Raw genomic sequence first — 15,080 nt, forward strand, 5'->3', positions numbered from 1 at the left:
GTTCTGAATGGGTGGCCAAGCCATTTTCTCATACTCCATTCACCACATTTTCTTAAGGAACAATAATGAGTGGATAAAGTAGAAAAAACCCAATTTCCTTCATGCTTTTATTTCCTCAAAAAGCCCTCGTTGACGACCCTTTGGTCTTTTGTTATAGAAAACTGAGCTAATATCCTCCAGCTCGGCGCAGTTTAAAGGTCTTAATTGGATTCCATTAGTATATTGCTTGACAGACACTTGAGTGCGCTCTATTAGAATTCCCCTGTCTGGGATTAAAAAAAGAAGTCTTTTCTACTTTCGCCTCTCTAGGCGCTTTCCTTAAAATATTCCTTGCTGGTTCCACAGTATTTTAGTGACACCATTAGTAAAACATAAGCTTTCTTAAAGGTGCTATTGCGAAGTCTTCATCACATCACGGAGGTTTTACCATTTAACAAAACCTAGCATTTGGGGGAGAGTTACATGTGTGCCTGATGGAGGGCTGCTTGCTCCGTAAAACAGTCATCCAGTCCGCGGTGAGCTCCCTGCAGGGTTCTTTTTAGAGTATCACACGGAGTTGAAGTGTTTCCTCTGTGGTTTGGCTCTGTGTAGAACACGGACTGAAGGAATGGCGCGTTTGATGTTATTCTGTTTCATGTGTCTTGCCCCAGTCCTGAGCTGACATGGAGAGATGTTCAGTATCTGATCGCCAGGACGGCAAAGATCCCCAACGCCATGGAGCCCGGGTGGTACATCAACGCCGCGGGATACCACGTTCACCACAGGTACCGTCCACGAGCACGCTCCGCTTGCTGTTGTGTACGTTTAATCCTCACGGGCGACCAAAGTGCAGGCGATAAACACAACTAGTTCTCTCTTTAAGGGTATGTTTGTGCCCTCAGAAATGTGCTGCTCCCTGCTGAGAAGGCCCGACTATCACGTTCCAGCCTTGTTGCTAAGCTAAACAGCCATTCTGTCAGTCTGCACACATTGGAATTTCTTGTGTCCAAACGGGCACTAAAAGCTTTAATGAACATCTATCATTTCTGCAGATACAGTAGCTTATGGAGTAATGGGCTCTTGTAAACCGAGTTTTGTAGGTGGGTTCCTGAAAAAGCTGAAGCGTCACAACTGTTTAATCACAGTTTGAGAGGTTGTGTGTGTGTGTGCATGTATAAGATTCATTTGTGTTTAACGTAAATGCACCTTTTTTGCATTTTGATCATCTACTAATCGATCACATGTGCAAGAAGCATCAGGCCCCAAACGTACACGCACGCGCACATGCGCTTGCATGCAGAGACACACACAAAGCAGCTGTTTTATGGCAGCGGAGACAGGTGATCTTGTCCAGAGAGGAGTGTCATTGTAATCCTCTAATGTTATTATCACACCCACGGCGTGTCAGGGTGTCCGTACCTGCTCTGATTTACAGCGGCTGCAGGAAATGGAGAGAGTGAGCCATGTGCTCCTCCAGACATCCTATAAATGCTTTACAATGCTTTTACAGTGTCAGCCTGGCGATGACATATCGGTAATCAGTCACAGCGTTGTGATGTTTTCCCTCTGCCGCTCTTTCTCAATCACCCGAAGATTTCCTCTCCTCATCACGGCTCTTACCCCCACATCTTCTCCTCCTTTCTTTGTGTTTGGCCTCCCCTTGTCCTTCCTTTCTCCTTCTTCTTTTCCGATTCGTCCCCTCCTCGCCGCCCTATCCCCCTCTGTCCCTTATTTCACAGCATGCCCATGTGATAAAATAGAGTGTAATTACTGTGTTGCTGTGAGTAGAATGGATTAATTAAAATATAATGATGCCGATCACACCAGCGGGTGCCTGTTGAAATCTGTCCATTTAGGGCCGTGGCAGAGGAGTCATATTGCCACGATCACACTGCCGGCTAATTATGAAGAATGGGTTTTTGCATGGGTGAAGACGGATGGACGAGACAGCGCAATGAGTACAGGGTCATTTACCATCAATGAGAATGTTACAATACATTAAAGATCAGATGTGATATCTGAATAGAGGATGTTTAAGAAAATTGAAGTTAATGTGGAATATTGATGGGGTATAGCAGGAAGCGGGAGATTAGGAGGGTTGTCAGAGGGCACAAAACAGGGATTTCATTCCTTTATGCCGGACAATAATGTCTTGAATAGATTGCTCAAAGTAAAATTTGAACAAAACTTTGCTGCTACGGAGTCATTCCTGGTGATGGAGCAGCTCCATCTTTGGCTGGGGATAGTTCCTGATTAATTAATTGATAAGTTTCAGGATATCCACTTAAAAGTTTGGAATTTTTCCTGTGGAAGGCCAGTGTAAATAATCCCTTTGTAGAAATGAGCTGGCCCACTTGAAGTGTTGATTGAAGGGGCTTCTTAAGCCCAAAATCAAACAGAATAAAACAGTTTTCCGCACTATTCGGCCTATTGTTTGCAATCAGGAATGGGGTTTTTTTTCAATTTCCTGTTGCATTCAAATGTCAAAATCCTTGTTGCACTTCTGCTTCAAATGAGCAAAAATGGCTGCAGCTGGCTGCAGTGTAACCTCAGAAAGTCAGATTAAGGACAGATGGTTATGGTGAAAGAAGCTGCCATGTGGCTTCTTCGAAGCTGGACGCAAAGTAGCTGCCTCCCTATAGACGACCTGCCGGTGATGCGTGCCGTTGTGGGTTTGTATATTTTGGGGTATGGGGGTGATTGGGAGGGGCTCACGCTTCCCAGAGTTCCCATCTGTCTGACCCCCATACACGCTGGGAGCTTTAGAAACTCTTAATGTTGGGGAGCGACCACCACTCCCTACCCGCTGCCATGATGACAATAAACATGTCAGCCGCCACACGCCGGAGCAATCTGCAATCAGATTTACTGTGCATGAAATATGGCAGCGCTTTTATTGGCCCAAAGACTTGTCAGTCATAATTTATAGGCTGTTGCCACACCGGCTGTGATGTCAGCGACGCTTCCTGCACCCTCGGGAGAATCAAGGGGAAAGTGACAGAGATGGGGGGGGGGACTAGAAATGTCTGCGCGTATGTGAAGAGGAAGAGAATGGGGGGAGAAAAGGTGATGGGGATGAGTGAAGGAGGGAGAAGGATACATCCACCCTCTTCCTCACTGTGGGGTTTATCAGGTTGAGGGAGTGAAAGTGTCAGTTTCTTTCTTCTCTTTCAGGGCTCCAACACCCCCCCCCCCACCCCTTCTTCCTGCAACGCTGACACCAATTGATCATATGTTCACCGGAGCAAAGGAGGGAAAAATCAGCAGTTCTGTCGTTGGGATTTCTGCTGTTAGTGGCGAGGACGGCCGAGACCCGTGTGGGCGCCAAGATTTTTATTCTAAAAGAGCAAAAAAAAAAAAAAAAAGCATTGTGGTATTAAAAAAATTAGATAAGATTGGATCCCTCATGTGAAAAATGATGCTCCGTTCACAGAGAACCATTAGAATGTTTACATTTGCCACATTTTGTTGCATATCAAAATAATTAATCGCCTCCATCTTCAAATTAAAAGTACATTACAACACAATTAAGGATGCAAATGAGCCCGGGCCTGTCACGAGGAGCCGGGGAAAGTGAAAGAGCGACTCCGTTGATGTATGGGGGGTTGTGTGCTTTTTTGTGTATTAGGTGTGTCGCAATGGATCATTGTTCACGTGTGTGTGTGTGTGAGTGTGTGTGTGTGGGTGTGAGTGTGTGTTACTTTTGCAGCCGTTGTGGAAGAGGAAGAGTTGAAATTACATCAGCATAAGGAAATAAATCAGAGCTCTGCTGCAATAAACAACAAAGTAATTAGGTCAGTCGTCCTTCTGTAATGAAGAGCAGGTGGTTTTTTTTGGTCATTATTCTGTTTGTGGATTTAAACACGTCAGAAACGTCTCCTTGTAAACAGAGAACGCACTTTTAAGGCGTGCTGACCTCACTGCGGGTGTTTCATGGGAGACCAGAAACGGGGAAACATCATTTTGTCATAAACTCCCCACTTTAAAGGGAAAACAGATATAAAAGTATATAGTCTGTGGTTTACCGTGACCCCCCTCACACACACACACACACACACACACACCCGGGCTGATGGATGTCTGGCGTCGCCCAACTTTTAATTGCTCGTAAATTTTTGATCCGCTGAAAACGCCACACTCTCCTGCCCCCCCCCCCCACCCCCTCCCCCCGGCGACGTGGGTGACAGAGCCGCTCCGATACGAATGCGGGAGCTACTGCAGGGATGGGAGGCAGAGAGAGAAGGGCGCACGGCCATTTATCAGTGCGGGTTCCACGGAGCACAATAGAGAAGATTCTGTGAGAGGTTCTGTGGTGGTCCCGTCTGTTGGATACACTTAGTCTTTCCAAGGCGGTTGTGTGTTCCCGATCCTCCCTGTAACATCTGCACTTTTGAGCAGATTATCCCTATTTTTACACATCCACTGTGTAATCCTGTAGGTCTCAGAGGAGCAGCGTTCCTGCTCGGGTCTGAAACCTGCTAGCAGAGCTAATGCTGGAGCCATATGCTAAATCCATCTACTTCAAACACAGATGCAGGATCATATTGTGGGTTATGATAAATATTTTTACTGCCTCATCCTGAATTCCATATTTGGGATCTCCACTTCCTCATTTAATGCATATGAGTGTAACTTTGACAGCTCTGGGTTTGTTGTTGTTTTTTGTTTTTTTAAAGCAAGAAAAGGTTACTTCTGCATATACTAACTGCACAATAGTCTTTGTCAAGCACTAATTGTTGCTGCGGGAAGGAGAGAATCTTCATCTTAAGGGAAACACTAACAGGGCGACGAACTGAGCTGCAATAGCCAGGATTTGCATACTCTCCGTTCTTCTTTCTCTACTGTAGATAAGTCCTTTAAGTGGCTGTATAGCATTGACAGTAATGGAGATGAGATTGAAAAATGGCTTTTAAAAGCCGTCTCTGCAGAGTTGCGACTGTTGCCAAGTCTAACAGATGCTCATCTGATCAGTTCCTTACCCCGTTTGTCTTCCCTGGAGATGAAAGCGAGAGGAGATAAATATAGGTTTATCCCTCCATTTGGTTGCTCACCGCGTTGAGGTCCAAGCGTCTCGCGGAGGATTTTGATTATTCGCCTGAACTGTGTCAGACTGGGTTTAAGCTTTTCATCACCACCGTTTCTGCGTTCATTGTGCTCTCCTCCTTCTTCCTCTCATCCTCCCCCTGCTGTTTGTGTTGTTGCCGTTCCATTTGGAGGTTCATGACTCACCAGGTTTGGCCTGTTTGCGATCCCTTCCCATCAATCCTCCCACCACACCCCTGCGTGGCGGAGTCCATCACCATTCAGATCATCACACACATTTGAACAGACAGTTTTTGCAAGGTTTTTTTTCCCACAATTGTCAGATTTTCTCTTCTCCAAGTCAAAGTAAAACACTCAAATGGGCTACTTGGATCATCTTAGACGTTAAAGGCGTAGTTTGCAAGATTGAGCCAAGACGTCTCTTTTTTTTATGAAGGGAAAAACAGCATAGTGAGAATAAATTGGAGATAAATGTCAAGTTATGTCAAAGTATGTGTTGTGTTGCCAAGATTTCTATTGATGTTATCAGACCGTCCAGCAGCTACCCTTGGCTCCTTCTTGATGAAACGCTGACTCTCAGGGGGGGTGACAAGAAAAACCAAACGCATTTATCACCAAATCTGATAAAACTGGATGTTTAACATCCATTTTCACAAAAATGGCTGTAATGACCAGTTCAATTAATGAAAAATCGCTTCTACTCGTCCACAATTAACATATTATTTTAGCTTCTGGTATCACCGTCGCGCACTTTAAAAAGAAGTGACAATCGTCCTGCCGCTGAGCACGCTGACCAGCACCCAGACTCGGAGCTCCCGTCTAGTGGGCACAGGGGGGAAAGAGACGGGTGAGCCTGATCAACCCCAGCAGTGTCGACCCAATTACTCATTCTCTTAAAGGGCTATTAAAACATAATTGCCTGGCGATTTACATCCAAGTTAACATGGCCCTGAGATAATTTATTATTTTCCATAAGCCCTTCTTTTGTGTGCTGGCTGAACGTGTGTGTGGTAGTGGTGGTGGTGGTGGTGGTGGGGGGGGGACTGTAATTTCCTGAGTCATGAAGAAAAGCATGTTGGCGGCACAGTGTAATTGTTTAAACCCCACACTCAGACACCTTGCAGTCACCCCCTTTTAATCCTCGTTATCGCTCTCATTAGCTCAGGGTCAGGGGTCAGCCGGCTCCCCCTAGAAACACAAACACAGCTCAGGGAAAAGGAGAGGACGGATGCAGGGCTGGACAAGAGAATGGAGATGTGCACTGTACCGCCTGTATCTGAGCTGTCTGGTTTTTGCGGGACGCGCCACATTTTAGGCCGGGAAATCCATGTAGCGAAAGGGAGAAGCGGAAAAGGGCCCCACATGCTAAAAACCTGCAGATAAATTGCAACAAAAAATGAGAATAATGTGGAAAGATTAAGATCCACAATATTTTAAGGCTGCAGTCAGGGGAGAGAGTGTATCATTGTTCATTATGCGTGCTAGCATTAGCTAAAGAGCCAGGCCGATAGTGACGCCATCTTTGATTTGTAATGATAATGTACAGTTGCTGAGGGGCCATAATTCAGCTGAGTCTTTCAGGGGCCCTTTCTTATTCCTTAAAATGTATTACACATTTTAATGCATGTCATTGCTCCCTCTATCCATCCATCCATACATTCATACTACATAAGTAGCAGTTTAACTTTACTGTCTCGGGAGAAACGGCCTCGATCCCATTATTGAAAAAGTAAGGCGGGCCTTGAACTGGTTTCACTCCTGTTTCCAGTCAATAATGATTCATCTTTAAATGTGACAGGAAACAAACCCTGATGTCGTTGCCATGCTGCTTCGCATCCTGTCGCCAACAGCCAGCGTGGCGCAGCGGTGGAGGCTCCGCCCACTTCTCCATATGGCCCCAGCGAGCCTCAGCAGCCTCTCCAGGCCTCCACCGCACTGGAAAGCAATGGGGCAGAATGTGTAGGAATTAACTATCCCATCATTCAGCACAGACATGCAATTAACAGAGCTGCAGCCATCACTCCTCGTGAGTCACGTCACTGTAACTCAACACAGCGGACGCCTGCCTTTTTTTTTGTTCTGCAGAGGGAGGAGTAGATGCACGGACAGACATGCACACGCTTAAGGGACTAGCGCACATTAGCTGTGCACTTCCTGACAGACCCCCCCCCTCAAATGCCAAATAAGTAGCTGATGATGTCGTGTTTTTACCATGTTTCTATTATCCAGGAACACACGTGGGTGAAACGGCCCGGTTTTTACATTGATACCTCTTTTATTGATTAAGGAAGCGAAGACATCAGAGAATAGATTTTCACACTAAACAGACAAGCTAATAATCCAGCACAGGGTCTTTGGTTTTTATGACTCGGTTCTGTTTTGCACCAAAGTGCAGTTTTGATCTGCTTGTTCGTTGTGTATCTGCAAATGTTCATTATTAACTAGACTGCGACATTTTCTTTTTCAGAGTCGAAATGAAGAAACTTTTAAAAATGAAAACATTTAGGCTTATTTTTGCTCCGCTTTCCAGGGGACTTGACAGATACTTTGGCAGCACCTTGACTGCACTTCTAAATTAAATAAAAAGTGTTAATCATTCACAGTTTTCAAGTCCACATCTCTGGGGCTGAGATGGTAAAACAGCAGTTGGAAATCAGTTGGATAAAGTATCACTGATGACAGAGATGGAAAACTGCACCCTTGCAGCTTTAATTGGAGCAACTCTGCATAAATAATGAGCAGTTCAATTCTGAATTTACTGTGAATGGAAAATTCAGTATATTGTTTAACTGCGTCCGTTCAATTTCCTTTTTAAAATAAATGACTAATTGTTCAATTACTGTCAGCCTTTTTCAGCTCCTACACCTCCGGCCCAGTGATTGCTGGATGACAGATTACCCAAACTGTCATTTTTAAAGATTTTAGCAACCTTCATAAAACTTTTGCAACCTTTTATCTTCTTTCACTTTTTAAAAACCATTTAATCGCAGTAGGAAACTTGAAAACAAATACCTTTAAACATATGCCTTCACGTTCCTAGCGTGCTGATGAATATTAACAGGTGTTGAAACTATACATTAAGACACCAGGGAAGCAATTATGAAGATGGTGACATTCAAAGAGAACTAAGGCTGCGTATGTCAGATTTGAAAGTGAAGTGGTTTGAATTCTTCCAGCTGCGCTCATCGTTTGGCACACTGATGACATCACGAGGTGCTTTGGATCACTTTGGCACTGAAACGTCTGCCTAGTAACCAAAAGCAGCAATGAAAGGAGATTCAGAATGTTCTGATTCTTTAAACCAAATTCTCAGCACAAGACTTCAGCCCTAAATTGAAACTAGTCCTGCGGCAGCGGACCGTCCAGTTTTTCTGCCGCATCACGGGAACTAAACGAAAACTCCTACAGAGAGAATTATGGCAGCGCTCGTCTCTGTCGTGCTTCATCTCCTCTGATAGCTCATGTCACTCTGTTCTCATGGCGGAGCCCGAGTGGGCTACAGTGTAAATATCCCATACGTGTTATTACTCCAACAAAACATTCCTCGCCGTTGTCAAGCTACTAAGTACAAAATGGTGAATTGCAGACAGAGGGAGATAATTGCCACTCACGCTGGAAATTTGGCAAGCGTCTTCCCCACGAGACCCGGATGAAATGGTGCTTCAACCCCCGAAACTGTCATTCTTAATGAAATGGTAATTACAAACCCAGTGGAACAGCTGAGGGGCCTGCCGGGGCCCGCGGAGCCTCGGCTACCAGAATAAACCCGCCACAGCGACCTGCGGAAAAAGAGGAAGGGAGGCAGGAAGGAGCTTAGGAGAGGAGAGGAGGGGGAGGGAAGGGTCAGTTAGGCAGAAACACAACAGATCTGAGATTTAGTTCAATTGTGAAATGTAAAGCACACTCCAGGTTGTGTGTGCTGCTGTACACCGGGACCCTCATCAATAATGCCGGCTGTGTGAGGCAGGAGGGGAGGTTGGTTAAAAGCGCCCTCACAGTCTGGGTAATTGATTGCTTTGTAAGTGAACGTGTCTTTAACCTTTGGGAGGTCAGGCCCAGTCGGACACCATCAGTCCTGCATGGGGTTGAACCGCTTCCAGCCGTTTGTCTTCCGCTGCTCCCTTGTCTCGGGGCCGATTTGTCAAGCATGAGATGTTTTGGGTGTTTAGATTACAGGCGAGATGGGAAAACAAAGGCAAATGCCACCCCAAACAAAAGGCCTCAGCCTGGATCTCCCACTGATCGGCGTGCCGGGCAGGAGGCCAGCTACCTGGGGTGCCTGAATGAACTGAAAAGTAGGGGGGGTGGGGGGGGGACTTTGCTGAAACGCAGCCACAATGAAACCCACCCCAAAACACAGCCACAGTGGAGCTTGAACCAGAGCCAGAATGGGGGCTGAACGGGAGCCAACACGAGGATTGAACGACAGCCAGAACAGTGACATGAGATAGAGCCGGAATAGCGCCTTGAGACGTCGCCAAAATGGCAGGCGGGGACTCGAGGGGATTGGAGGGAGCTCGGGGCAGCTTGACGTTCTTCCTTCATGGCAGCACTCCTCATCACTGGAGATTTTAAAGTGCCCCTTTGCCACCCTCCCAGGTACTTAGGCCTGCCTGTCTGTCTGTCTGTTGGGTAGAGGATGACTAAAAACTATTTATCTTTGAGACGACGAGGGCCGGTAGCGGTGCCATCGCTCACAGAACCCCCCACCCCCCCCCCCCCCCCCCCCCCCCCCCCCCCCCCCCCCCCCCCCCCCTTGCAGAGACGGGTCACAGACAGCCTTCCAGGACAAACAGCCGACACATCTTCCGTTTTTATGAGGCGGGCGCCATTTATAGCCGAGCTGCACTTTTTAACACGTTGACAGGAGACAGTCAAACTCGGATTTTGTTAAGTTCATGGCTGTGTGTTTATTTTCAGACGTGATATTTCATCACCATGTGGTAAAAGCAGCTTGCTCCTGCTTGTTTTTGTCATTGTCTTTTTATTTATTTTTTTTATGAACAAGTGGGTCGGTGCACATGTGTGTTGCCAGTTCCATCTGCTGTTCTATTAACATAGACAACGTGAAGTACCTGCCACCTCCCTCCTCAGTCGAGGTGCACGCGCGCGCGCGTGTGTGTGTTGTCTTCTCTCTTCCTGTTGTTAGATCTGACAACTATTACCACAGACTCGCAGTGGGGGAAAAAAAGGCAGGAAAACACTCTCAAGTTCCAGATCCGTCCCTGAATCTGACAGACAAACTGTTTGGGATTGTGGAGGAGTTGCACTCGTCTCTTACCTTCCTCTGCTCTGCAGGGATTTTTGCAGATAAGAAGTGTGTTTTGACACCTGCTCTAAAGCAGGAGATGTTCTCGGAAACATTTTTTTCTTTCTAAAGGTCACCACTTGGTCCCTTTTATCAGTATTTGCATGATGCAGAAGGCTTTAGGGGAAAATCTTCTCAATTAAATCTCACAATGCACATGCACAGCCTGTTCCAATTAAATGTCTGCTCTGAATCCAATCTTTCGTCTGTGATAATGAGCAACATGTCCGGCCGTGTTATGTTGCTGTTGATGAAAGCCTGAGGTCGGGGCTCGGATTCTTCTCCGTACTGGTACCTAACACCCTGACCAAGCACCGCTGGATGCCAGGAACCAAATATTAACTCTGGTTCTGGCTATCAAAACAAAGGAGTGGACGCTGACTTCCCAAAGTAGTTTCGGGCCAGGTGAGGGAACGTGGTCCTGCTCCGTATGGTCTGGACAGTCGTCGTCACGTGCTGTCTCCGGTGAATCCAAAATTCCATCTTCTTTTACAGCATAATCTCTTTTCCCTCTCCTTTTATTCCAAAAAACATGCTGCGAGTTAACAATTTCACAGCTCTGACAGTTTTTAAGAACCATAGACGAGTGCGTTCAGCGCGCAGTTTGCTCTATCTGTTTTTCTGTGAAAAAAAAGTGTGGATTGTTGTTTTGCATGTGTGTGAAAAGTGAGTATATTTCCTTTTCTTGCAAGAGCATAGATCTCTCTCTTCCCCCTCTTCACCCCCCCTCACTCTCTCTCTCTCTCTCTCTCTCTCTCTCCGTCTCTGGTGAGGTTGTAAAACTGGTCCTGTGTCTCTGCCTCAGCCAGATAGATTAATTAATTATCCAGACCTCCTGTTTTTTTCATTGCTGAGCCAATTACTCTGTAACTGAGTCTGTGGTCCTTATACATGTGTTTTAGAAGAGACGGCACGGGCGTGTGTCTGAGTGTGTGCGTGGGGAAATTACAGCGGACTACAACCCTGCCATCACTTCATACTAGAGAAGCTATGCTATATGCTAATGCCCCCTTTGTAAGGAGAGTTGATCTATATGTAAGTAATAAGTAAGTGTTGGCTAATTGAGCTTTTGTGGGTGAGAATATGTCCAGAATCTTAATTGGTTATTAAGCCATAATGGGGCCGGGGTAGGAGAGATAGTCACATTTTGCATTCATTGAACAGTAATGTACATAAATGCAGTAGCAACATATTTAAATGAAACGCATCGGTGTATAGGACGGACTGAAATTAAAATTAACCGTCCATATATTATATTATTCTACTACAAGCCATATAAACCTATGTATGAATGTATAGTTGATGTAAAGTATTATTACTAGAGCAATTGTAATTTAGTGCTTGAGTATTTGGTTGTTCTTCATCTCCCCGTGACCTCATCTTTGTTGTTTTGTTTAAAATATCTGATGTAATTGTTCAGATGTAAATTATTGATGTCAGCCGCGAGCACGTGTGTTTATACACGCGTTTGATTGATGGGTCAGGAACTACAATGGGCCGGATGAGCCTGGCTGTGTGTGTGTGTGTGTGTTTATGTGTGACATACACGACTCGCCTTGAGGGACGGGGGAAGCGGAGCGCCGCACTTCCTGCAGGGGGTGCCGTGTCTCCCAGCAGGGGTCTGCAGCAGGCAAACAGAGGGGTGCCTGTGCACCCCTCCACGAAAGCTGCTCCCCACGCTGACACAAACACACAGGCAGACACGCAACACCCCGCCCCACCCTGCTGAGCTGCGAGACGGGTGCGGGTGTTGCGGGGGTTGGTGGTTTGGGGGTGTAGGGACCCCGTGCTCTTCCAGAACTCCACTAATGCATAATTCATGTGTATCCATTCAAGTAGTGATTTTGATATTTCGCGAGGCATTTAAAAAAAAAAATCGGATTTCACAGTACTCTGCATTTTTTTACACTGTGCGTCAAGGAATCCCGTAAAAGCTCGTTTTTACCAGGAACCTAATGAGAGGTTCAGAAATGATGTCAGTCAGGCAGACACTGTTGGTCAGATGCATATCAGTAGATAAGAGCATTAGTAAAAATGTGATTCTGAACAGAATGAGAGAGGTTTGCAGCCCGTAATGCAACGGATAAAGCTGAGTAAAAGTGAGGTTTGGTTGGGGTTTATGGGGAAATAGAAAGAAAACAATTCAAAGTGAATCATGGAGTAAATGTACTTGTTTATATTCCGTCATTGCCTTGAATTCACCAGTAAAATTGCTTGAAATGTGCGTTATTCTCTCAATTTCGTTGATTGATAATTGGTCTTTCTCACCCTAAATGGACTATCAACGGTCCTGAAGCAGAGTTCGCACCAGCTCGTGTGTGAATGTCTGCCGGTGTGGCCTCCTTGGCGACAGTATTTCCCTTTCATGCTACACTTGGACAGCAGGATGTCTGAGGTCTGCGTGTCACACCTTTGATTAGACGTACCTTGTTAGAATTCTGCTCCGTGACATCAAAACTTTGAACCTGCTTCAGATTCATCCACAGTGAAACAGAAGCACCGGGGACCCGGGAGGAGCTCTCCTGCCAAGTTTGGAGGCCAGCTCTTCCTTCCCACTTTCTCCCCCTCCCCCCTCCTCCTCTCTGTCTCTCCCCACAAGGACAGAGACATCTAAAAGGACTGTACCTTGGTGCGCGTCCAACAAAAGCTCTCTGCTGAATTTCATCCTCTTTTAAATTTGTGTTTGAATAACACTCCAGCCACAAATCAAAATATGTTGGACACCGAGAGTGAGGTCATGCAGTATAGATCATTGTGGCTTCCACAGAAGTCTCCTTGTGTAAGAGAAGGGGACGGGTGGCTGCCGCTCTGACTGATGGCTCTGGAGAGAGAGGAGGCCGTTCTCTGCCCGTTCTCCCGAGACTAAACCCACGCCTGTGCCAAAGCCCTCATTTTCTCCCCTGCAATATATTTCATTAAACTTTTAACTCTTTACTCGGTGGATCACGGGACTTTTTCAGGCCGTGAGGTCGGCTGTGACTGCGTTGGATTGCGACTTAAACAAACTGATGTAACACAGGCGGAAATATTAACACACACCGCCCCCCCCCTCCCTAAAAAATAAAACAATCGCGCAACTCTGCACAGCGTTTCGTGGTTAGAGCCATTCGTGTCCCAGTGGCGCAGATATAATTAAGACCTCTTCTTAATTACTTAATAAGCCTAATTAGTAACATTTCCGAGCGGCAGATTTGGCCGCGAGAGCGGAGAAAATCAGAAGAATGCTCAGTCTATTTGTTATTTTGTTTAAATCCTAATGTTAATGAAATTAGGCCATCGTGATATAACTGAAGCGAACCCAGATGGGATTGACCGCGGGCTAATTCGCTTTGCTATGATCCTGATAAACATTCAATTAACTGCTACAATAAATGGATAAAAAAAACCCACCAAGTGTCTTTTGTATTCAGCAGTCGTCTGTTTTTTATTTTTTCCTGTTTTAGTAGGCCTTTGCCAGATGTGGCAGGAGAGGTGCGAGAAAATCCACCAGGGGTCCATTGTGTCGTCGTCACAATAACGAAGGCAGAGCAGCCAATCACGCGCTCGGGCCCGCCGCTGCATTCCTGGCCACTTAATTAGAAGTTGTTGGTACCACAGAAGGTGTCACCAACCTTTTCAGGCAGCGAACAGATGGTTTCCCCTCTTTTTGAGGTCCTGCCAATGCCCACTCTGCGGCTCCTGGGAAAATGACCTAACTCACAGGCAGCTGCTTAGTGCGGCTTGAGTGATTCTTTACAGCCACTTCTGTTTGGTGTGTGTGGGGGGGTGAGTTCACCAGGACGTACCATTCCAAACCAGGGGTGAGAGAGCAGTAGTTATCACCCCGATAGTCAAGAAAAAAGCCCCCTTTGGTTGCACCACAGTATTGGTGTTAAAGTGTTTCTAAGCCACAAAGGGGACCTCTCGACCCCGCCCGGTTCTGACCCGGTCGCCGGGTCTCTACGCTGATCGGGCCTGAGCGCACCTTTCTCTGACGCTGGCAGATGGCGTGAATATCAACCGAGAAAAGACCTGGGAAGGCTGGCGGAACAAAAAGTGAAAAGGGGTTCCTCGACAGTTACAAAGAGGCCCCCGTTGATGAGGTGGAAGGGGGGGAGTGGCCTTCGTCCTAATGGACGGCTCGCAAGGGCATTCGCCATCGAGGAGGGAAAGTGCACAGGGAAAGCGCCAGGGCTGAGAATCCAATATGTGGCGTGCTGTGTGGACAGGATATGGACGTCGCTGGGCTCAGCCTCCCTTCGACCACAAGAGGGGGGGTTGATGGGTCTGAAAACGTGATGACCGTGGCGTCTGAGCGGACCGGATCACCACATTCTCGTCCCCAGCGTCTCTGCCGTGCCCTAAAAAGTAAAGTTCCCTGAACGCTGCAGTGATTCTGCCCTCATCGCTGCCGATGGCCCTTTCAAAATGGCCCCGGCCTGCTCGGCGTCGGCGTCGCAGGAGACATAAAGTCTGTCTTTTCCATCACGTCGTATTGTGGCTAAACCCGTTTCCCGCTGCTTTTTCTATCAGGTACACGTCTGCGCGGGTTTATGGACGGAGAGCCCGAGCAGGTCCGATCGATCTGCAGGAGCTGTAAGATTTAATAGCCGCATACCTCTCGCCGAGGGGTGCGGGGCGGGGAGGGTATATTTAATCACTAAAAAGGAACAGGATGTCAGGACCGGGGCACTAACAGTTTGCGTTTTATGGGGGTCAGTTTGCCCCCCCAGCGCGGGATATAAAAGATGATCTATTGTTATAGCTGTTT

General features: G+C 46.7%; 1 protein-coding gene across 1 annotated transcript in view; it reads left to right on the forward strand.

Annotated features, from left to right (window-relative positions):
- Positions 1–473: 473 nt before the first annotated feature.
- The window catches only part of LOC101070282 (endoprotease bli-4-like), a 34,343-nt gene continuing 19,736 nt past the window's right edge, over positions 474–15,080 (forward strand). Inside the window, exons 1-2 of the mRNA XM_029838527.1 lie at positions 474–508; positions 651–764. Of these exons, the coding sequence (XP_029694387.1) occupies positions 474–508; positions 651–764 (149 nt within the window). The remainder of the gene's footprint in view (positions 509–650; positions 765–15,080) is intronic.

Source organism: Takifugu rubripes, chromosome 7, assembly GCF_901000725.2.
Source record: "Takifugu rubripes chromosome 7, fTakRub1.2, whole genome shotgun sequence".
NCBI lineage: Eukaryota > Metazoa > Chordata > Actinopteri > Tetraodontiformes > Tetraodontidae > Takifugu > Takifugu rubripes.